This window comes from Atractosteus spatula, chromosome 7 (genome assembly GCF_055471065.1).
Source record: "Atractosteus spatula isolate fAtrSpa1 chromosome 7, fAtrSpa1.hap1, whole genome shotgun sequence".
In the NCBI taxonomy this organism is placed as follows: domain Eukaryota; kingdom Metazoa; phylum Chordata; class Actinopteri; order Semionotiformes; family Lepisosteidae; genus Atractosteus; species Atractosteus spatula.
Genome location: NC_142712.1, coordinates 34,825,568 through 34,850,117, shown reverse-complemented (window position 1 = coordinate 34,850,117; position 24,550 = coordinate 34,825,568). Strand labels below are relative to the sequence as shown.

The following is a 24,550-nucleotide window of genomic DNA, read 5'->3' as shown; positions in this document are numbered from 1 at the left end:
GTGATGGATTTGCTGGTAGGCTTAAAGTTTGGTAGCTAATGACAGATCAGGCTTGTATTCGTCATCCTCACGATCGTCTATATTTTTGTCAGAATTGTCAGAAATTCGAATACCAATACCAATAAAAGTTTATTAACAGCATGTGTACTTTAGACGTTCAAATACTGCCGCATAGCGGCTAAATTGCAAATTTCCGTAAGGTGTAAAACAGGCGATGAAAAAGAAAAAAAACAGTTCAAGCGACGCACTAGTTTTTTGGAAGTCAAAGCTAAAGAATCAGTGTTCTTGGCAGGTAACATTATCTTTCCCAAGGATTTAGAGTTGATTGAAAGCAGTCTACGATGTGTTTCAGAATTGCGTTGTCCTGTCCAAGGTGCTGATAGTACTCGTGAAACTGAGCGTGTGAGCGGCATAGAGCCTAACGTAACGAATAAAGTTTCATCGTTCAATAAGCGGAAACAACGCGATATTTGGGTTCAAAATGGCAGCATCTATGAAGAAGGCTGCACATGACATTCAAACCAGGAGGCGGACTGAAGATGTTTTGCTCGCCGAGGGTATTGATTTCAGCTCGTTGTTGCTGTCCCAGCCCGTCCTCGATGGACTGGCTGCCGCGGGTTTCCAGAAGCCCTCCCCAATCCAGCTGAAAGCCATCCCGCTCGGTCGCTGTGGGCTCGGTAGGATCGCTATTCTTACGAACGTTTTGGGTTGGATTTAAATGTGAACTGCGATTTGCACTTTGCAGCCTAAAGATAAAATCTCTTTAATTAAAGTGGTGCTTCCTGCAGTGTAATAGACAATAGACATGAACAAATAATTCGTTTACCTCGGAAGGTACATTTCTGCAAGTCTGCTCTCATAATTGAGACATGTGCTCTCGGTACGGTTAACGCCATATAAACCAGTGTAATCTAAAAACAAACAAAAAAAAAACTGTAATCTCTGAACCGATGGACGACCGTGACTCAAATATGGAACCACACACCTACTGTGATGGGAAAAGCCTCTATTTATCTGTAATGTTAATTTTGTCTTTGACATTATGCTGTGCTGCTTCAGTTTTCTTCTCCTGTCAAACAGAAACGTGCCCAAAACCTTTCGTATTAGCCATGGTATGAATTATACAACAACGTGCATCCAATTGTAGGAGCTTTGATTTCAGACATCTTCATAATATCTCATATCCAAAATCAGTTGGCTTTGGCTTGCAGTTATGAGATCTTTTTATTTTTCAGTGGTGTGTGAATAATTTATATAGCCCATTTTAAATGACCCTTTTACATGGTCTTTACAAAGAGGTTAGTAGCTCTCAACTGCACAAGATAAAATAAGTATAATGGTACTTTTGCAATTATGACAAACATACACATTATTTTTTTATTGTGCTATAACTACCACTAAGCAGTGTTTTTTTATAGTTAACCCACAGTTTGGATGAGTCACTAGTGTAAGACTTGGTTTTCCACAATAACGGTCTGCAGACATGCCTTTTCTGCTCCCTCAACTGTTAGAGCCATTAATCTTTTGATATGCTGCACAAGTTCTTACAGGGTGAATGCAGATTGGAGAAAGGGCAATACCTCAATGATATTCATTTGAGTCTGCAGGTGCCCAGCAAATTGCAGAAGTCTGTGTAACAGGGCTCAGAGCCCTTGTACAACTTCCAGATGAGATGTCAACTCTCTCTGAAATCTAGACCATGTCGAATTCTGCTGAAGTGGGATTCTCTGCTGGCTAGATTGTAGTGCTGTGGCCCTGGGCCTGGGCAGGGGTAGAGTAGAGCCTCACTCATCACTGGTGTTGTGAGAATTCTCAGTGGTGCTGCGTGGACACAAAGCCTGCGAGTGTCTGGAATCAAATCCCAGCTGGCTCAGGGAGCACTGTACTTGTCACACCTGTCCTACCCTAGCGGTAGTTCAGGTGGGTAGCTGCGTCAGCATGCGTAGACTGCAAAGGAACAAGTAATAGGTTTATTCCATGCTGAAAAAAAGAAGAAAGAGAACACAATGTTTCGGCCGTGGAGCCTTCTTCAGGTGTGAGCTCACGGCCGAAACGTTGTGTTCTCTTTCTTCTTTTTTTCAGCATGGAATAAACCTACCCTAGTGGTGCTCTGCCAGTTGTGTATCAGTGCCTGAGGAATCCTGATGGTGTTGATCATGTCCAGGTCATAGGGCTTAACGTGCTCTCTCAGTGATCACCTGTACTGGTTAGATCAGTTGAGAAACCTGAAGTATTATCACAAGTGTCATTTATAAAGACTTTTAGTTAGCATATGATATTATTGGGTTATCCGAAATGGTAGATGCAGGAAGAAGACATAATAGATAATATTATTTAGGGAGGTAAAATGCTACCAGCTTTTTCATAAAAAATTCTGAAGCATTGTATCTCTTTTCTTGTTCTTTCAGCGCAGAATAAACCTTTACCTGTTCCTTTGCAGCCTACGCATGCTGACATGGCTACCTACTCAGTTTTTTTTTATATGCAGTAGAATTATGTTTCCAAAAGTATTTGTGGTGTGAGGCTCCCCCATGTGGTCTTAATTGGAATTTGTCTTTTTCCAGATCTTATTGTCCAGGCCAAATCTGGCACCGGGAAGACCTGTGTGTTCTCCACCATTGCCCTGGACTCTCTGATCCTGAAGAATGTGTCCACACAGGTGAGATCCTGGCATACAGCAGATCGTTTAAAGGCTGCAAACCTGCAAACTGCTTTTGTGTGGCAAGCCTGTCCCTCATTGATTTGGCTAAAGTTAAACAGTTATAGAACTCCTGGCAAGGGTCTGTCATTACTAGAAAAATATGTGCAAATCTAAAATAGACATTTTCATGTCACTCTCATGTCACAGCAGCCTGGCTGTCTCTGTCACCAGTATTAAAACGTTTTTGAAATACAATGTTGACAAATAACAAGTGTGTGATTGTAGATTCACTGCGATAGTAAATTGCAAAGACTAAATTTCATTCTGGATTAAACATAATTGCATGAGTAGGAATTTTTATTGTTTTTTGAGCCCCATGGACTACAGGTTTAGATTATTCAAAGCATATAAAAAATAAAAATAAACCGAATATAAAAATAAAAAAAAACCGTGTAAGGTGACAGTTTTATTGCGGTTTGTTTTGCTCAGTCTACCTCAGCATCTCGCTCTTTTGTCAGGTGCTCGTTCTGGCCCCAACCCGTGAGATTGCGGTGCAGATCCACTCGGTCGTCACGACAGTCGGCGCTGCCATGGAAGGCCTGGAGTGCCACGTGTTCATCGGGGGCACCCCAGTCAGTCTGGACAAGAGCAGGCTGAAGAAGTGCCACATTGCTGTGGGCTCTCCAGGTCAGTAAGGAAAGTGTGGGCACCGCTTAGATTCTCAGGGTTGTAAGCCTCTGGTCAGAACACGTTAACCACTGGCATTTCCTTTTCTGTTGATCCTCACCTCTCCTTACACCAGTGCTAAATAAACATCCATCGGAAAACTGCTTATCCTGTCAAGGATCACAGCACACCAGAATCAGTCTGACATGACTGCAGGATGTGCCAATGGCCTCCTCTTGTTTTTAAGCTTTCCGTCATTCTCCCTCTGGACCTGACACCAGTTTATTGCAAAACTATGGAGAAAGGGACATTATGGATTTCAGTCCTGGTCCCCTGGGGAAGCTCCAAATTCTGAGGACTCCCCTGTCTGCAGCTGAGCCCTTAATAACCAGTACTAATCATGGCCGGTAACTGATCTGCCCAGTGCTCATTCACAGGGTAGTTTATTTTAATTTTCTACTTGAAGTAATTTTTTAAATTTGCTTTTAGCTCTTGAAAAGCTGAATGCGTTTCGGAATTAGTATGAGCCCTGTGCTGATAGGTGAGTCTCAGAACTGTGTTCTGTCTGGTGTGCATAATGACATTCAACCAATTGGATGTAAGCAGAACAACTAACATTGTGTTGTTGTGTTGAGATTGTATTGTTGTGGGAGTAGTCTGTTGCAATGTCATTCCCTCCTGTGGGTCTTCATCATCAATTGATCATGCAAGAGCTGTTCAGTCAGAAATAAGGGAGCAAATTGTTAATTATCAAGTTTAGGAGGTTGAATGTTATTGTCCTAAAGATCATCCAGGTGGGGCTGCACATTGGTGGTGGTGGAGGGGAGTCCCCATTACCTGTAAATCGCTTTGAGTGGAGTGTCCAGAAAGACGCTATATAAGTATAAGCAATTATTATTATTATTATTATTATTATTATTATGATGTTATTGTATGGCATAGCAGTGATGCCTGATCCATGTATTTGTATTGCGAGTCCCAAAGGTGACAGCAGTGCCACCATCCAGCTGCAATGTTTTCTCTTACCTCACTAGAGTCTGAAACTCCTTCGATAATTTCCCAATCCCTTCTGGACACAGGCATTGGGAAATCATGGTCACAGCTGGCTAACAAGAATCTGGGATGAGAGCAAGAGATTTCGAGATTATAGGATGCAGCCTATACTCCTACTAAAGGCTTTTACCTGCTAATATAAGGAGCCCATGTGCTATTATTCATATTTAAGTTATTTTGATTTGAAGCTGCAGCTTAGAGGAGCAGTTGAAATTTGTTGAACCTGAGGCAAAAATGTGTTGTGCTTTGTTATACTTAATTATTGTTGTTTATTTTTCCTTGTTTACTCGCGAAACCCTGTTTTGATTTTGTAACCATTCCCGTTCAGGAACTCATTTATTAATGGTTTCCAGCAATGCAAATGTGTCCCAAAAGTAAAAGCTCCAGGACACAAATTAGTAACAGTGTTTTTGCTTTTAGTACATCCTGACATTAAAGCCTAATTGATGCTTAGGCCCCAGTTTGTTCCAAACATGTTTAATCAACCTGTCCTTACGTAAATTAAAATAAATTAAAAGAACAAACTTTGTACTTGTTGTTTTCCTTTGGGAGTCTGTAGCCTTGGGGGCATCTGGTTTGCATTCCAGTGGTGTTGTAAATTACTCAACTGTACCAATTCTGGGTTTGATTTGTAAAGCTAATCGTGGTCTGTGGCTGCTGTAAAGCTTGATAGATCTCCAGGAGCATTGTGGGAACTCTCTGCGTGAACAGCCTGTTTATTAGAGACTCTTGTGTGATTTGCAGGTCGTATAAAGCAGCTGATTGAGATGGGCTATCTCTCTACGGCCAGCATCCGCCTTTTTGTCTTGGATGAGGCTGACAAACTGCTGGAGGAGGGCAGCTTCCAGGAGCAAATCAAGTATGAGTCTGGGGGTCCTGGGGAGCCCTAGGAGGGGTTGCAGCACCTCTTTTCCTGCGTAGCCCTTGTTCTACTGTATTTTGTTCAAGCTGGGCTCAAAATAACTGTGGCCAAATGACCCTTTTAATGAATAACCTTTATTGATTGATTAAGTCTGTAACCACTTATGTTCTTGGTTACTTCAACAAATGGGATTCAGTCCCTAAGTAGTGGGGAAAAAAGTTCAGGATATGGCACTGACTAAAGACATAAAAAAGGCTAATTTTATTCCAAACCAGATTCTTATGTAGTTGAAGAAAATCTTGTTTCCTGATTTTTTGTCCCCCTCTTTTCCCCTCTATCCTGCCCCTGTTCTTTTATCAGCTGGATCTACTCCTCCCTCCCCGTCAACAAGCAAATGTTAGCGCTCTCTGCCACTTACCCAGAGTCGCTGGCTCAGCACTTGAAACAATACATGAGAGACCCCACCTTTGTCAGGCTGAACCCCACGGATCCTGCACTGATAGGTGAGTCTTGTACTGTGCTCTTGTCTTGCAAGCTGGCACTAGTGCATCCGTTAGAAGAAGGGCACTCATATGGTTTCTTCTACCTCATGGATACCACAGTGTGATCATAGGAGATTGGCTTCCCTAACCTGAATGAGATTGTTCTAAACACCTGCCACCCTCTCTGTAATGGCATTTCCTGATTCCTGAAATTGCCTGCTCTTAATTTCCCCTTGTGACCCTGACTGCTTTTTATGGCTGAATTTGAAGTATAATTCCTTCACTTTTCTAGGTTCTTTCTGAAGTGATTAAAATGGCAAATGTTATCTAAAATTTATATCAAATAAAAGTGCAATTTTTTTGTTAGCCACTTGTTGCCAGGGAGCTAATTCCCTTCAGCATGACTGTGAGGTACAAATTAAATGGTCAGAAGAAGGTTAAAGCTGATTTCTTTAAACAGTTTGAGGACGTGCAGGGTAGCTGATTAACTGTGTTTCCCATTGAAATTAATAATCAGGCAGGCTTCTATCTAATCAAGCAAGTGGCTGTTGTGGACTTGGGATTGTGACGTTACTCCCGTTAAAGCCCAGGCTTATCTAACCAATCTACATAAGGAGCTCATTTAGGACCATTCTTTAACAAATTGGGATACCCTACAACATGGCATCACCTTGAAATTTATTTGAATTCATTATCTTCTTGAATTTGTTGCTTTCTGTGGAGAAAACAGAACTACAGCTTTGGGGTACCAGCAGCTAACAGTATACAGAGGGTGGAGTGTTAAGATTTGATGCAGACCTTGGGATTCATTGAACCTCAGGCGATGTTTAGGTCTAAGTGCTTTGAGAGATAACTGTGTATGTTAAAAAAAGACCTTAACAATGCCCCCCCCCCCCCCCAACAATCTAAAGTGTCCATTCCTTTAAGTAAAACTATATCACAGAGGATAAAATCACCTTAGGAACTTTCAAAATGCAGAGAAAAGTGTCATTCCAAAACCATTGTTGGGCAGTCCCGTAACCTCCTCCAATGTGCCTGTTCCTCAGGGCTGAAGCAGTTCTATAAAGTGGTCAGCTCCCACCCCCTTGCACACAAGATCTTCGAGGAGAAGGTGCAGCACCTGTTCGAACTGTTCAGCAAGATCCCTTTCAACCAGGCCCTGGTCTTCTCTAATCTGCACAGCAGGTATGGTGTGCTGGGATCAGAGGAGAAGAGATTAGACTCTCACCTTCCCCAAAATAAGGACCATTATGTGTTTGTATGATGTGAGCAGTGTAGTGCATAGTGATGGTGTTTTCGGAATCCCTTCTACTATCTCTTTAAAAACTGTTGTGGCAACTGAGAAATGTAATCTAGGATGAAAAAAGACTGTACTATTCACTTCACTTATTTACTGAAGCCTTATATCCCTTACTATGATGGCAAATCTTAAATGAGCTGTTATTGGGGGTTTTGTGCGAAACCTGCATTATTTTTGTATCCAACAGCTACAACAGAGATGGTTTAGGTTTTTCCCTGCTCTCTAAACAGATTTCAGAGTATGACAGAAAATATTGGATGAAACAATTTGGGTAAAAAAGACTGTCCTGTGTCACAATGATTAAGTCTCCTCACTTCAGCTTGCTCAACTGCAGATTTGATGAGTCTTTTCAGAACTAGGGCTGAAAATTATTTAAGCATGAAAAGGTGTGCGGCAGAAGTAGAGTAGGAAGGATCCAATAAGGAAGTTCTGCCGAGGTGTGATTCATTACTGGTTCTCCATAGGTCCAGTTGAGGTTCTGACTCTCTGTGATCATTAAAAATCCCAGGGCACTTTTTGAAAAGAGTAGGGGTGTTACCCCTGTTATCCTGGCCAAATTTCCCACTGGCCTTGACCAGTTATGGTCTCTTAATAATCCCCATCTATGAGCTGGCTTCATCATTCTGTTCTCCTCCCCACTGATAGCTGATGTGTGGTGAGCATTCTGGCGCACTATGGCTGCTGTCGCATCATCCAGGTGGGGCTGCACACTGGTGGTGGTGGAGGGGATTCCCCGTTACCTGTAAAGTGCTTTGAGTGGAGTATCCAGAAAGGTCTAAGGAATTGTTAGAAAATACTATTCTCCGTACTGTACCGCAGGCAGTAGTGGTTACAGCTCAGCGCTGAACTGGATGGGGGTCGAAATCCTTGATGGAACTCTGCTCTTGATATCCTTGAGCAAGATATTTCACTTGGTGTGTTCCAGTCAATGTTTAATCAGTTCTGGAGGTTATCACTGTGAGTGAGATTTTGTTCTGACATAACTTACATGGGGAAAAATGAGACATAAATGGATAACAAAGTACACTTCATACGTGTGGCTCAAGAGCAGCGCATGCTGGTTACACTTCATTGGAGTGTATTGACAACCAGCATCGATTAATCTGAAAGTCTGATAGCTTTGTTTCGTTTTTCTGTGCTCTTCCTTGTGAGTCTGATATGAAAGCTGCCTCGGTCTTTTTGCAGCCTTTAATCTCTCAAGTGTTTTTGTCCCTCCTCAGGGCCCAGCACTTGGCTGATATCCTCACATCAAAAGGCCTCCCTGCTGTGTGCATTTCAGGTGGGTGAGAGACTGGGGAGGGGACTGAGCGTGCCAGCCAGTCTCTCCTCTAATGGTGGAACGCTGGTGCTGTGCCTTTCTGCATTCTAAGTGGGTTTTATATTGTTTCAAAGGCATGACTTGAGAGTTCTTAAAGTGAATTCTCTCTCACTGGCATTCATTGTCTGTTACAATTTTAAAAAAATTGCAACTTGGAAGGAAGTTTCTTCTGCCCTCGGGCTAACGGTACTGATAGGGATCTCGCAGGCAAATGACTCCCAAGTAAGTTTTCTGGAGGTGCTTAAAATGATTTAACAAAGAGGACTGGATGTGATAGGACACAACAAGGCACAACATTCTGGGCATTTTTGTAAGGAAAATGAGGCAGCATTTTGTACTGAGGTGGACTGATGTTTCCCCTTGCTGGATTTACTACAGTACATCTAGGGGTAAGGGTTGTGGAGGAGAAGAGGCCTGTTTCTTGGCCATCTAAATTCATGGCAAGCCCTTAAGGCAGCTTTTTAATTTTCTTTGCTAAAATGTTGGGCTTTATTGTTTAAAGCCTGTACTGTTGCATCCAGTGCTGTTCATTAAACCATTTTAAAGACTTTGTAAAACTTGCTTGGAGACATTTCCTTAGAGGTCCCTATCAATACTGGTAGCCTGAAGGCAGAAGAAATCTCGTTCCTTCCAATTAGCAGCCTTTTAATCATAAAAATCCTGTGTCTCTAAGAACACACTGAGCTTTCATGGTAGCTGATCTGTGTCTGAGCCCCTGTACTGGAGAGAGGCATAATCGGAAAGAAATACGAGCTCTTTCACATCTGAATTAATTTCAGTCCACCTTTATAAAGTGTATCATTGTCTTGAGTTGTAGATATAACAGAAGTTATTTTCTCTCTGGCGGTTTTCTTTGGCTGGAATGTCGCGATAAGAAAGTGGAGGTAGAGGGAGGGATGGTGGGAGTCAAGGGTGAGAGAGAAACTGCTGACGTCCGTGTCTGATTCCCTCTGGCAGGCAGTTTGAGTCAGGACCAGCGACTGGAGGCCATGGCCCAGCTCAAGCAGTATCAGTGTCGGGTCCTGATCTCCACGGATCTGGTAAGTGACTCCTGTGTGTGGGGGGTGTATGCATGGCCTAAAAAATGCAAGAATACGGTTTATTATTATGGATGTGATACATGTAAATAATACAAAAAACTATGGCTTACAGAGTGTAGAGAGCTATGCCTCACTTGCTGCTGTAGTGTATTAAAATCAGTAAGTGAAATGTTTTTAGCCATGTTAAATAGAATATGAGGCTGATAATCAGTCACCTGAGATATAACCAGGTGTTCATTAATAGTGATACCCTGCTTATAGCTAGCGTTCGTGCTCTTTCATGTGGGGGTTTCATTTATTCCCTCTGAAGCCCATCCAGACTGATCTCTATTGACATCGACTGTCTTGGACCTCAGAATACAAATGCATCTTTGATTCTGAACCGGTCTCAGGTCATCTTTATTTGATTTTTTTTAAGTGCCAGAAGGGCTTTACTGTGCGACCGTTTCAATGACAGATTAAACAGAGCACACAGGACTTGAGGGTGACACTTGCACAGAAGGACGGTGTTGTGACCTTGGGCACAAAAGCATTTAAGCATTCTTTAACTCTATACAATATAAACAAGTTTCAATTCCAACTTGTAGATTACAGACTTACACCTCTCTAGGTGTCGAAGGATAGGGAATCAGATCTTACTGTAGGCACTCATTGCAGCCATCTGTCAGTCCTGTGTAAAACTCCAGGGGAGAGTCTTGCCCTGTGTAAAATAAGAATAACACAAGCTAAAATACTGTGCACGACAACGGAACAGTGTTTACTGAGCCAGCGGAGCGATGCAGTAATATAAGGTTTTTGTTCTGTGTAAAAATAGACTAAAGGCACTCTGCATTTCCTTATTTCACAAGCAGGTGAAATCTCCATTCAACTCGGGCAAATATTTGCCATTTTCAGTCAAAGTCACTGGTTACCAAGCTGTTTTGCGTTAAAAACTAAATGAATCCAAGGCAAATATTGATCCAATTATACATTAGCAAATAGCATCTGAGTACTAGTGAAATATATTCTGAATATTGGCACCTTGTGCTTTAATCTGTGAATCTGCCCAGTGGTTTCAAAGATACGGGATGACTGCCAACTTGTAATGCCCAATATTAATTCAGGTAAGGCAGTCGAGGGCTGCAGACATTATCGAGTCACCTTGAATGATTACATCAGGTGCATACCAACAGTGGTATGCCTACTCTGAAGTCCTTCTTGCTGCTTGAAAGTGTACTGTATATTTTTGTATATGGGTATTGTGGCTGCCTGAAAAGTCAGGAACTTTCAAAAAAATAAAGTGGTCAGCTCCCACCCCCTTGCACACAAGATCTTTGAGGAGAAGGTGCAGCACATATCCGAGCTGTTCAGCAAGATGCCCTTCGAGAGCCAGTGTGTCTGGGTTATTCCAGCTCTTCAGATCTGATTCAGATTGTTTTAGAATTGTAATTGGACCAAGAAAGCCAACATTTACCCCACCTCACCAGGACCTGGACATCTCTTTGCAGGACTGCGCTGTGCCTTCTTGCATCATCCACCTCCTCTTATTTGATTGACGAGCATAGCATCTCTAGCAGCCTACCATGGAGTAAATCAAATTGAGGGGATGTTTTCACTCACACAGTGGCACTGTAGACAGGGGCTGTGATCAGCTATGTTCACCAGAAGTAAAATATGATCGCCTTTTTCATGAGCGTGTGATTCTGATTGTCCGCTGCACTTCCAGCCAAGAATTACTGAAGTAGATTTCCTGTGAAGTAGGCTGTAGTCTAACTGAAGAGCTGCTGCTCTTCTGCTGAGGTCCCATTAATTGTTTGGCAGCCCTGCATGGGGAGGATGATCGTAAAAGACTCTCTCTCCCTTTCGCTTTGTCTGCAGACCTCCAGGGGGATCGACGCTGAGAAGGTCAACCTGGTGATCAACTTGGACGTGCCGCAGGAGTGGGAGACATACATGCACCGGATTGGCAGAGCAGGGCGTTTTGGTAACGGCCTACTTACTGAAGCACGTTTCCTGAAATGACCGCTCCATTGCTTCTGCCATAGAAGTTCAAGAGCCCATGCCTGCGCCGTAGCTCAAATTGGAATTTCATAGGAGGAGTGACGAGTGATTGAAACAAATTTAAACCTGAGCTTTCCTGTGGATGTGCGGTCTTAATATCCCCGTAATGCAGATCTGCTGAGATCTGTGATATTCATTTAAAATGAATATTGTAAATGTGTGAGAACAGCGAAGTCCTGCAAATAGGGATTTGTCTGATATGAAGGATGTTTTTTCCTTTCTCTCAGAATGAAGCCATTTTCTCTTGTAATGCTCATGGGTTTAGGTGTTACCTTTGGCATTGGGCTCCTGGGTGGTTGAACCAGGAAAGGTGATTATGATCACATTTCCATCAACAGTTGATACAGTAGTGAATTTGAACACATTTTCTTTAAGTTAGAGCTGCCTGGAGGGCCGTCTGTGTCTGTGGGTTATCATTCCAGCTCTTCAAATCTGATTCAGATCATTTTATAATTTAATTGGATCAAGAAAAGCTACATTTACCCCAACACACCAAGACCTGGGCATTTCTGCTTAAAGTGATAAATGTGAAAAGTGCAAGAGATTTGTTCCTTTGGGCTGGGAGTTGTCGTGTGCTTGACATGTGTCCATGTTGAGTTGGGCGCATGGTTGTGTGTGGAGGTCAGAAAGCCGAGCTTGTTACATAAGGAGCAGCTGGAATTCTGAAAGCAGTGGCGCCTCTTTTGTGTGTAACTATGACAACCGCAGGCTTGCTCGGCCTTGCTGACAGCTGGGTCTTTGTTAGCATCTCTTTTGTGTCTCTCCTCAGAGCGACCCGGAGAGATATCGCATTTCAAAGACCCTGCAGAAGGAAATTCTGCTGCCTTGCTCTAATCTATATTAATCCATGCAGTTTCCATACCTATTTTTTTTAAAGTTGGGTGCTAATGTATGAATTTCAGATTTGGCCCCCAAAAATAAGCAAAAAAGGGAATAGTCCTTTGACTTGTGCCGTGCAGTGTTTCTCACAGACTGTTCATTTTGCCTACTTTTGTTCATTTCTTTGGTGCAAAAAGCACCACCTTTTAAAGCAAGGTTACTATGTACTGTCAAGGTTACTATCTACCTACAATCTCTCAAGGTGTAGGTATGCGTCGAGTGGGTCTTGTTACACTACCACACAGTCCTTGGGGTCCCCTGTCTGTTCTGTTTATTATGTACGCAGTATTTACATTTGTGCGACACTTCTGTTTAAAGTGTTTTATCTGGGGAAAAAAGTAGTGCAGACTGTCCATTTAAAAGGTCTGTAAATTCATGACACACAAGCTACAACCTTTGGTTGGATATAGCATTGATGTTTTTATTGATGAATTGCATTTCATTGTCTGTAATGGATACATAAGAGTTTGAACATTGAGCTAGCTTCAGAGAGTGAGTGCTGCCTATTCCTGGATCAGCAGTGCTGAAAATAGACATTCTTCCCCAAAAGTTAAGCCTGTTTAAAAGCTTCTGCTTAAGTCAGTTGTTCTGTAGTCCAATATTTGCATTAAGCACTCTGAATGTAATTTTTTTTTTCCTTATACTGCTACCTACAAAATATATTTTTAATCTGTTCCTCACACTCTGCCTTCTTGGCATCACCTCTATCAGGGTGGAACAGAGAATGTTTTGTGTTCGGTAAGAATTCAGCAGCGGCTTCTTCACAGACTGCAAGCTTATTTCTTTCATTTAAATTCAAAGGTTTCTCATGTGGAACTGCAGAAACAACTTGATGACAGACAATTCCAGTGCTGTTTTCTTTCGGTGTGTAAAAGTCTTTGTGTTTCATAGGTCCTTTTAAGAAAATAATTAGGGCCAATTCAGAAACTGAAAGCTTCACTGAATTGACACTCCGGCCCTCCAAGAGTCTGAAATCTCCAAGTTAAAGGTCTTTCAACATACAGCGCAGATGCTAACTTCTGTGTTGCTATGACTACCTCTTAAAAGCATCTCTCTCTGTCCCAGGAACTCAGGGCTTGGCCGTGACCTACTGTTGCCGCGGTGAGGAGGAAAACAAAATGATGGCTATTGCACAGAAGTGCAACCTCAGCCTGTCCTGTCTTCCAGGTACTGAGGCACAGTTCCAGCATCCTCAGGACCCCATTAACACTCTAACACTTCCACGTACGAAGACAACAAGTATAGGCTAGGAACTGCATATCTTTCCTTATTCCTGGGTGCCATGGTCATGCAGTGGTTAAAACTACTTTCTTGTAGCTGCAATGTCCCTGCTTTGATTCTGGACTGCAAAGCCTGTGTGTTCACACAGCATTCACACAGCATTCACACAGCATTCACACAGCATTCACACAGCATTCACACAGCATTCACACAGCATTCACACAGCAGGCTTTACTGGTTCATCTAAAGGATCATTTTCTAAGTGTTCCCATTACACCTAGAAGCCGATGAGACCGAATGGACTCCTGTGACCACTTCTGATCGTCCGTCACTTTTCTGATTTTCCTAAGTGTCTGAGATGGTAACCAAAGTGTGCAGTAACGCGTAATCTGTTTGAAGGAGACACTCTTGCAGTTACGGGCTATACCTGTACCTAAAACTATATGAATTAGGTATATCACACCTGAAGAACACTCCACAGCCGAAACGTCATCTCTTTTTTTTTCAGCATGGCATAAACGTTTACTTGTTCCTAAAATGTATTTTGTTTTAATTTTTTAACATTACTATTAATAAGGAGTTATGTATATCTGCACACTGGACAGCAGCCAGACTAGGTAGTGGATGTAGGTACCATGGCTAGCTCCACACATAGACCTTCCAGGCAGGTTTTAGTCAGTGTTTCAGGACCATGGACAGCGTTTAAGCTGAAAGTAAGCAGTAGGGGGATAAAAAGTCTTAATTACATATACAGTAAACTTTAGATTTTTAAAATATTATTCAGACAGAAGAATGAATCTAATTGGTTGATTTTGGACCTTTTTTTAAGTCAGGAGCAACTTTGCAAATACACCTAGACAGTTCACATAAGTTGTTACACAGGTACACGTACATACTGAGAAAATAATTTTGCTTGCGTGAGGTGAACGTGTACTGCAACTATGAGGTGTGTATTTTTAGGAGGAGCATTTTAATTCCCTGTGATAGGTAAGGATCCTTTTCTGGTAAGGCTTATGTATTCTGAAATGGGATACTTGTAAATTATTTAGTGTAACTGTATATGTTATGCAAAGCCTTGCTTATAACACTCATTAAGTATTTTTTTTGCCTTTGTATCAATTGCTTTAGTTTGTGATATTATTGTAGGTAAATTAGATCTTGTTCATTGTTTTGCTTGCTAACGCTATCCAGCATTCTAACAATTTCTCAAGTTGCTATGAGCTGGTAACAATTCATTAGTCAGTCATAATATGATGCATTTTCAGCAACCGATCGGAGTGCTGCCCAATATTTCAGCCAGTGCATTGACCCAGGGTGCCATGATACTGTAATATGTAATCAACCATGTTGCAAAGTTTTGATATATTGGGTATTGTGAATACCTTAAAATGTTTAAATTTGAAAAAGGTTTTGTGATCTTAGAAAGACAAGGTGTAAAATGGATACTTACAGTGGTCATATATGGACATTTTTATGCAAGACCACACTTAATTGCCTTGTTTGTTTTCTCTTATATAGCCTTTTCTCTTTTTGTGTTTTTTCTTTGACGGACATCTGATCACCTGCTTGGTCTTATTCCAGATCCCATTCCTCCCGGATTAATGGAAGAGCCCTCAGATTGGGACATTACTATCGAAAACCTCAAGACTGCACCCTCTCTCAGGACACCTTCAAAAGGGGAAAACAAGATGGTGGAGAAACCCAAGGACACTATGCCATTTTCCTCTCGGAGGCCTGAGAGGGCTAAGCCAAAACCTTTAACAAAGACTGTCCCTGCCGGGCATTCTGGCACAGGAAGAGGAGTGGATGTAGTTAATGTGAAAGACCCCAAAAAGCCTTCCAGTGTTCCTGTGCAGGAGAAAGCCCCAAATGTCCCCCTGTCTACATACACAGCTACCCTACATGCTGCCCGGAAAACTGACTCTTGCATCCAGGAGCAGAGAGCTCTTCAGGAATCCTTACCTAAAATCTCCCCATTGCCCTCCTTTAAAGCTGAAGCTCAGCTTCCCTTGTCCTTTGAAGAGATAGAGGCTGACTATGAGAGCTTCATGATCCATGGTCCTGGTAGATCGGTGGAGATCATCCGGCAGTACAGAGGGCCCAACAGTGACATGCCAGGCCAGCAGGCAGAAACCAAAGAGCTGGAAATCCCACCAAATGCTGGACCCAGCGAATTGGTTAAAGACTGTATGTCTGAAAGAGATGACCACAACTCCACTCCGAGAGGTGTCTCTCCTAGAAGCAGCTCCTCTTCTGAAGTGTCCACAGATATCGACACAGATGGGTACCTTTCGCCAGAGGAGGAGGGTGGAGTTCTGGCATCGCCGGGTAAACTAGAAGGGACTGGATCAGCAGAGCTTAATCTGCACAGATCACCTCGGTTTTCACCCGAGTGTCCCGACTCGCCCCGATCTTATCCCAGAGCCCACCTCAAACACCGTGCTGCCGCTGCACCCTGTGTGGCACGGCCCCAGAAAAAAAAAAGCTTTGACCCAAATCGAAGCTTTTCCAAGAAAGCGCATGGCGTTAAGCAACAAGAGGGAGTTTCATTCCAAAAACCTAGAAACAAACCACAGATCCAGGCACAAAGTCATCAGGAATATTGGCAAACGTATTACCAAGCCTGGAAAGAATATTATGCTGCCATGGCCCATCCCTATCACAGGCACTACCAAATGGCTTCCAGCTGGATGGCTGCATATCGCATGAACTCGGTCTATGTGGAAGAGCTGCTTAAACGTTAGTGGTTGTTGTTGTTGTTTCAAAGATTTTTTTTCTGGCCAGAATCAGATCTTATTTAGTTTTATTGCAGTCAGGAAGTCAGTCACATTTTTAATGTGTATTTTTTTTTTGACATTACACATTTAAAAAAAAAGATCCTCAGGAAGTCATCAGTTTATCTGTAATTAAAAATTGAACAAGACTCCCATTGCAACTGCAGTTTTTCTTTGGCCAGCATTGGCTTACACACTTCAGTTCTGGGTTGGGCTGCTAGCAGAGTCCCTTGGTAACTGCGTACCAATGCAGGAAGGGCATTAGTTAGAAAGGGCCTTATTGGCTTTCTGTGACTTGTTAGGCAACTGCTAGCTTGCAGTAACATCGGCAAAAGAAGTGCCACTCCTCCAGTCTGTAATAACTCTCAGGTAAGGCATTCTGGAGCTTGCAGAGTTTCAATATGAATGTCAGCAGAGCACATAGTACAAGATTTGTCACCATAAAAAGCCCAGATGAATTCCAAATTGTGGTTATTCTAAAACATAAATAATGATTCTAAAATAATGAAAGTGTTCTGGTTGCAGTCAGTGAAGCATGCTTTAACTGTAGAGATTTTTTTTTCCTCAGACACTCTTTACATTATATACAGTTGTTAGTGTTGTATAAACTAGGAGAAATTTATCAAAAATGTGAAACAATTATCTTTATTGCAAGGCTACAGTGTTACCTGCAACAGTTCCAGGAGTTCAAAACCTGTTTTTCCTGCCTGTTATTGGTTCATCATTGTAAGGTTTGTTGTTGTGATAAAAGAACTCCATGTTGAATTAAAAGGACCATTATATTTGTAAGGTTTTTAACATCCTAAACATCTTTGCTAATTAAAAATAAAAGCTTTCATCCATGTAAATGAAAACCCTTTATTGTAATTTTGCTTTTGTTGTAATTCTTAGATGGGCACTGGTTCACTGTGGCAGTAAACATTTTTCTAAGTGGCAATTGTGTTTTCCGTTTTCCTGAATTGAGACAGCTTTTGTGTTAGTTGGGTTCTTAGCCTGTGATATCCTGATTTGTATCTTGACATTTTCTCCCTGTCAAGTCTGGAGATGTCTCAGGTTGTAAAGAAAGCTTATTAAACTAGAGCTGCTCTTTTAGTTTGGGAGCCTCCTCTCTCAAGACAGCTGTACGTTTTTCTATACTGTAGTATATGATGTATAGTTTGTGTTATATGTAATCCTCAAAGCTTTCAAACAGTATTCAAGACAGTAATAATGCTAAAACAACTATATACTCTTCAGTCTATAAAGCCTGCCTGAGACAAACCTAGTAAGATATTCTTGGAGCTACAAGCACCTGTAATATTCTGATTAGCACTTTCTATTCTTAGTCCTTACTGAAATACACTGGCACAGAAATAACTTAAAGTCCACAAAATCATGGCTTCAGTGCTTTAAAACTGAGGAAGTGTCCCTCCAAGCACAATCAAGCCCTTTGCTAGAGGTGAGTATTACATTATTTGGTTAAATAGAGCACTGGGGTGCAGAGCAATTATGGTACAAATGCTACAACAGTAAATCAAAGCCCTGTGTGATTGCTGCTAATCAAGGCTTCCCATAATCAAGGTGGTTTGCTTACCAAATTGAAGGGAACTAGTTGGGGGGGATACATGCGAGGTCACTGTTAACAGCAATATTTTAGCTAAAGGATACAAGTGGATGCTATGGAAAGTGCATTTTAAAATTGTTACTAGGGTGTCTTTTTTTTTAAAGATGGTAGTAGGAGCCATATGGATGAAGCTTATACCCTTGTTTCTTATACAAAATGTCTGGAAGAGATCTATGGATCACTTGGCTTCTAGCAATTGAAAAGACTGCATGGCTTTCTCTCATTTGTAGCCTTATGTTCTAGCGTTCAGAATATTTGCCTGATCTTACGATGGTTAGGATGTGTATTAAAGGCATGTGGCAAGGTTGTTGTGGAAAGAACCGGCTATTGCATTAATTATTAACTTCATTGATCTTAATTACAACTATTTTGAAAGCTTAATACCTTGGAGACTTTTGAACAGCCTGTAAATCCTGCAGGAAGTTGGCATTCCTGGACCAAGAGTCCAGGAAGAGAGCAAGTGTGGATGAATGTTTTAAAACAACTCTTGCACTCTCTTGGGAATCTCCAGTACGTTAGCCAGTGCCACTATCCTCCATTTAGTATGTCCCAGTCCTGTCCTCTGTGACTTCTCTTCCGGTCATCAATAACTACACCTGTGGTAGTGTAGTAACTAGACACACCTACCTAGACCATTACAATCAGGCCTCAGTATCAATTCATTTATTTTACACAGAACTTGTATATTGTTGTTCACCACACACTCTGCTCTCCATTGGGGTAATCGACACAAAATCTCTATTCTTCATTAGTGAGATATTGGCTCCACTGACATACTCCAGAATAACAATTACACAATGGTGATACAGTATGCTCTTGCTCAATGTGACCGATCGGTACATCTTTTTATTTCCTGATCTTTACCTTGCTTGACATTCAACAGTTGAAATGCCTTCATCACCTCTGCCCATTCAGGTTTGTAGTTTTCTAAAACGTGCATGCAGAAATTCAGTGCTGTTTCTTTTGATGCTTAGTAAATAATTCCCTCTTGGGAATGCCATTTCAAAACTGATGTAAGATTTTTTTTACAGTTCAGTTTAATAAAGAGGACTGCTACAGCATTTATCAGATCCTTGAATGCAACTATGATGCTCAGTTATTCTGGTCTTTAAAGCTTTCATTTTTCCCCCCAAACAAGAACCATTTTTCAAAAACATTTCATTGTAATAAATCATTTATTCTGCTCCAGACCACTGCTAATACTGAAATAACAATGAAATTTCTTACATGTACACTTAATGGAAATTATCCACATTTACGTTTCCTTCAAAAATTTACTTTAATAAATCTATCATTTCAGAGACTCCTAACCACGATTAGCCGATCGAAAGTGACAGCACGTCTACACGCCTTGACAATACTGAAATGTATTATCTACTATAAAAATGTATAGTATACTGATTCTGATAATATAAAAAAAATACAGTGCAAATGTTGGTTTGCACGATTTTGGTTTTGAAATACAGGAATCTCCATTTTTATCTCGATGTAACGTGACCTCATGTATATCTTGTAAAGACCAAACTATTAGTTCTGGAGAAGACAAATGTTCCCTCTTGAATTTCGCTCTGCTGGGCGAAGCACCAGCCAGGTTAAGAAATGGGTGGCAGTCTGTAAAGACTAGGATTAAATTAATTTCACTTTTCATATAAGTATATTTAGATGGCACTCATCACTATGACATAAAATACTATTTACATTGTTAACATTTTAAACGTCAGCAGCGACCCTACAGAATATATCTTGGTGCCGCGAATAATGTATATCTACAGTGTTTCTTAAACATCAACCGTGGAACATAATGGACAATAAATCGCACTCGAACAGTAAGAATCCCAAGAAATAGCCGCGGTGCCTGACGGAGCATAAAGGACAGCCTGTAGAGCAGCAGCTGAGCGCTGACAGCTGCGAGCGCAAATAGCAGGTACTGTATGCAGCAAGACGATCGACTCGACAGGTTGCAGGTCTGGGGCTGGATTTTTATGCAGTATCAAGAGGTTTAAAAAACAACTGTGCAGGCAATTACTTGTTGTGATGTGTTATTAAAAATCACATAGAATCATAATTAAATAAAATGATATAAAGGAAAATCGGGAAGTTTTATCATCTGTTTTGGCGTGTGATTTTGGCATTGTTGACTCAGCAGCGTGCCCCTCTGTGCGATGGACGGCGGGCCGTGGGTACTGAACAGTTCAACACCCGCTACTCTTGTCGTTTCCCTGCACGCCCTGTCGCTCCTCTTTAACTGCTGTGTACTGGGGATCACTTTTCTCGCCGGCATGGTGGGGAATCTACTGGTGTGCTGGGCGGTTTACCGGAACAAAAGTTTGCAAACTGCCAACAACACCCTGCTAGTGAACTTGGCCGCCAACGACTTATTGAAGTGCTCCTTGGATATCCCCCTCTTTATGCTGGCCAGCGTGTTCGAGAAAAGCCGTCTGGAGGCGGGGGAGACGCTTTGCTGTCTGCATCAGTTCACTTACTCTCTGAGCAGCTGCGTCCAGCTGCTGACCCTGGTGATCATAAGCGCGGAAAGGTTTCAAGCTATCGCATTCCCCTTTGAGACGGACAGAAGGAAACTGCGAATAAAAGCCTGGTTACTGGTTATCTGGGCCGCTGGTTTCTCTTTGGGGGTTCTTTCAGTGACGCTGTCCAAAGACACTTTGTTTTATATGATGTGTCGGCATCTTCGTGTTCCAGCTCGAAGCTATTTTGACCCGTTCGGGATCTATGTTTTGGTGCCAGTTTGGATGTTTTCCCTAACGCTAATAATAGTCCACTACATGCGCATTTTTGTGGTGGTAAGACAGCACGCTAACAAAGTATTCGACATCGGGATCCCATCCAGACCGCGAGAAGGCAACCCCGTTTCCAACTGGAGCGTCACCGCGCCAGACTGCGATGACCCGAAGACTCCCGGGGTTAGCAAAAGCACTCCTGCTTCACTGAACACCCTCTATTCCTCGGAAAGGGGATCTGTAGAGAATGGACCTGGTAAAGCCCCTGACATTGTGGGGGCGATATGCCTTCTCACTCCAAGTTCTAGGGAAGACGCCAAAAAGAGAATGGAAGGCAAACTGGCTAAAAGATTCGGCTATATCATCATCGCCTTCTTGGTCTTCTGGGCACCAATGGTGGTCATTCTGTTGATGAATGTCCTAACTTCTGTAAGTACACACGATCTGACATGCTGCATCATCACTGACCAATGATTGCTTTTCTAAGAGACGCCAAACTCGTAATGTACAGTACTTGAGTAGCGGCAATATTGAAATACATTGGGTTATTTTCAACTTAGTGTAACACGACGCGATCACTGAACAAGTTTTTATTGTGCCTTTCATCAGCAGCACAACGTCCAATGTTTCAATTAAATGTCATCCAGCTAGCGCTGTCAATATGAATTGAGACCTTTGTCAGCACGAAAGTCTAATTAATGAGCATCTATTCAAATTGGAAAAATACATAGAAGAAATGCTGAAGGAATGTATTACATATAACCTAAGACTTATTGAATAGCAGTTTGGTCTAGTTCATTATTTAGGAGTTGCATGCTAAATACATAGTGAATAAAAGAATCAGAAAAATGTGCACTTTTAAATTGTATTAAATTAATCATTTTAATCGAAACATTCAGTATTTTATATTGACGTGTATATATTGTTGTGCACCTTTTCTGTAGCGTCATAATCATCAATCCATCCGTGAAGAAATTTGATTTTTCTCGTTTTCAATTAAAACACAATTTATTCATTCATTTGATACCTTGTATTACTGTAAGATGTCACCATGAATAAAAGTAACTGTCAAAACTGTTTTCTTAATATTAAGAAACGGGACTGGTGGATGGTCCAGGGTGTATCCTGGCTTGTGCCTGTTGCCTGCCAGAAGAGGCTCCAGCTCACCTGTGACCCTGAGCTAGATAAAGCAGTTAAAAAAATAAAATAAAATAATTAATTATAACAACAGTAGTGGTGATTATGATGATGAAAAGAGACAATTAAAAAATAATTATTAATGTTGAATATATTTAGACTGCTCAATATAATTATTTTTCCAGTGAGTTGGTATATGAATATAAGACAGGTTACAAATTAGAGGAGGTCATTCTGTTCGTCTAGCTCGTTTAGTTGCTAGTGTAGTATTTGGTAGCTAATAGATCTGAGGTTCTCATCCAGCCATTTCCTGAAACCAGATTATAGCTTCCACAACATGGCTTGGTAGCGTTTTGTAGACTCCTACAAACCTTTGTGTTAAGAGCTCTTCATCTTGGTTTTAAATGCACTTCCATGTAGTTTCCACATCCTGAGGTGCTACATTTGGGATTTTGGCTCTAAGTCTTGTTTAGAGCGATATTCATTTAATTTCATTTCCCAGTGAAATTCCTAATGAACTGTTCCATGTGTGCTGCAGAAGGGCATGATATCTTTCAGCATGAGAGGTTTACCCACTGAGTAAGTTACCAGGATAAACCACATGATGTTAACACTATCTGCAGTCCACATTTCAGAGCTTGAGAGAATACACAAGGCAGACATACTTGTGTTCTTATGTGGTGAACAACCAGTCTCATAAGAGGAAAGGAGAGTACATATTTGTGAATTTGACGCTGGAGCACTTACCTGTGTTTTCTGAGAACAGCTGTGTAGCAGTCATAAACTACCAAAGGAAAAAAAAAACAACAGAAGTTAATTGTGGCATACAAAGTTGTGAGAAGGAGCCTTAGAAATGAGAAGAGTAGGAGAATCCAAAGGTAATTTAAGGAAACTATCCCAGCTGAATTAGGGATAGGAAATGGCACAATGCAAATAAAAGAGAAGCAGGGCAGGAGCACAGTATCTGCAGGAGAGATGGCACAGTGAGTCTTCATTGAAGCAGTGGACCTGTGGGTATCAGCAATAAACAAGATAGATCATTAAAGCTCAACTCAATTTAAATAACTTTTTAAGTACTTTTTAAATAAATTGGCTTTGTTGGCCTGTCCAATCTCATGAACTGGACTGAGAATATCACTGTGAAAGTCAGAGTAAAGGACACTGGCATTTCTGGAGGATGCCTCCACAGTAATTGGTTCAATACTAACAACAATGCCAACAGTTGGATCAAATGGAATATAGCTGACTGTCAGTGTCTGCAGTTTAGGAGACCACTTGTAAGATAGTAAAATGCTCAGCAGGTCTGAAGTAGTAAAGTGGATGGAGGTTGCCAATGACACAAATTTGTTAAAGAATTCTGGGAGGCCTTCATCCATTGGTGGGCTACTAAAGGCTGATGGAGATTGGCCACACCTCTACTCATCTGTCATTCAGTGCTGTTTGCCATGTATATGCAATATTACAGGAGACCCGTACCACCTGCAGCCAATTTTCATCCACACCTGCCACAGGTGGTTCAGGATATTTAAGGTCTGCTCTCAGAATATGTTGGATTCTAGTATAGAGTTTGCTCTTACAGTTTTGCCCTGAATCTCAGCTCAGCTCTCTAATTTTGTATTTCCTGCTTGGATTTCTATTGCAATCTCAATCCCACTTTATCCCGATCTCAACTTTTTATTTCCCCAGTGCTCTGCTTCTTAATAGATTAATTTGGGTTTGGGACCTTGGCTTTGATTCCTTTAGTGCTTTGTTACAGTGTCTACTCAGCTATGAACTTTGTCCCTGACTATGGTCCCAGGTGGTGTCTGCCTGCACCACTCATGCCTGAGTACTTATTACCACTCTGCCTGTGTCTCTATCCTGTAACTCATACCATGTTTACTGCAGCTTTTCTGTGTTTTTCTCTCTCTCATCCTGTACTCACATTACGACTTTCCAGCTGATGTTTTTTGCAATCAGACCATTGAATGCGCCGTTATCAGTAGAAGGTTGTATGATTGGAATGGGCCATGTGGTACTTGCTGCACTTCCCCTGCGTCTGAATGGCTCAGTGTGTATCATCCTGCAAGTACTGTACCACCTGGCCTGTTTGTTGTTCTTCCATGTACAGCAGATACCACCTTCTCCCATTCCATGGTCTGATCATAAACAGATTGGGTGCTCAATTGTTCAGTCATTGACTTTTTAAATAGCAGATTTACTGCTTGTGGTTGATTCATGCATTGTTTTCTTGTGTATCAGTGTTAATTTGATACATTTGATTTGTATGCAATCACCTTGGACCTTGTAAACATGGTGTAGAACTTCTCTTGATCTCTTGCAAAGTGAATCACCCCCTCCCTCTGTGCTGATACTAGTTTCCTGTGTCTCTTAATCTCCTGACTTCACTGTTTCCTCTATGACGCTTTTTGTCTCAGAGCTCTGCGCTCCTGGAGCTGGAATTGTCTGCGATGGTGCTCACCTGCGTGCCGGCTGCCATCAACCCTCTGATTTACACTGTGGTGAACCACCAGTTCCGCTCTGAGTTCCGCAGGGTCTTCTCCACTGCAAGGTCCTGCCTCCTGGGATGGAGGGGCTGAGGAGCCCTCTGGATGACAGCCACAGCAGGCATGTCCACCCTGTGAGACGAGGCAGAGCAGACCGGCGAATGAAAGGACAGCTAAAAATAAATGTCACAGGTTTTTTGAAACAAGAACAAAATATGAAAGGAAAAAATATGAAATAGAATTACTTTTATACATTTCCTTGTCTCCACGTGCTGCATCGCTTCATGCAAAAATGTGGAATGCGTGAATG

General features: G+C 41.7%; 2 protein-coding genes across 2 annotated transcripts; both read left to right on the top strand.

Moving 5' to 3' along the window:
• The first annotated feature begins 481 nt into the window (after nucleotides 1–481).
• On the top strand, nucleotides 482–17,127 carry ddx20 (DEAD-box helicase 20). Its single transcript, XM_088922338.1, has 11 exons — nucleotides 482–677; nucleotides 2,565–2,659; nucleotides 3,160–3,328; nucleotides 5,105–5,219; nucleotides 5,583–5,725; nucleotides 6,751–6,889; nucleotides 8,225–8,283; nucleotides 9,280–9,362; nucleotides 11,220–11,325; nucleotides 13,347–13,448; nucleotides 15,084–17,127. The coding sequence occupies exons 1-11, from the start codon at nucleotides 482–484 to the stop codon at nucleotides 16,244–16,246; spliced, it is 2,370 nt and encodes a 789-aa protein (XP_088778464.1). The 3' UTR covers nucleotides 16,247–17,127.
• Nucleotides 17,128–20,041: 2,914 nt separating this feature from the next.
• Nucleotides 20,042–24,333, top strand: LOC148830836 (5-hydroxytryptamine receptor 1E). Its single transcript, XM_088919985.1, has 2 exons — nucleotides 20,042–21,046; nucleotides 24,172–24,333. Exons 1-2 carry the CDS (start codon nucleotides 20,042–20,044, stop codon nucleotides 24,331–24,333), a joined length of 1,167 nt encoding a protein of 388 aa, XP_088776111.1.
• The last annotated feature ends 217 nt before the right edge of the window (nucleotides 24,334–24,550 follow it).

Bases quoted from the DNA above. Each gene is read 5' to 3' on its own strand.
- ddx20 (XM_088922338.1), top strand. From the start codon at position 482: ATGGCAGCATCTATGAAGAAGGCTGCACATGACATTCAAACCAGGAGG. The intron at 678-2,564 runs GTAGGATCGCTA...GTCTTTTTCCAG, and splicing joins GCTCGGTCGCTGTGGGCTCG to ATCTTATTGTCCAGGCCAAA. The intron at 5,726-6,750 runs GTGAGTCTTGTA...CCTGTTCCTCAG, and splicing joins CACGGATCCTGCACTGATAG to GGCTGAAGCAGTTCTATAAA.
- LOC148830836 (XM_088919985.1), top strand. From the start codon at position 20,042: ATGGACGGCGGGCCGTGGGTACTGAACAGTTCAACACCCGCTACTCTT. The intron at 21,047-24,171 runs GTAAGTACACAC...TTTTTGTCTCAG, and splicing joins TGATGAATGTCCTAACTTCT to AGCTCTGCGCTCCTGGAGCT.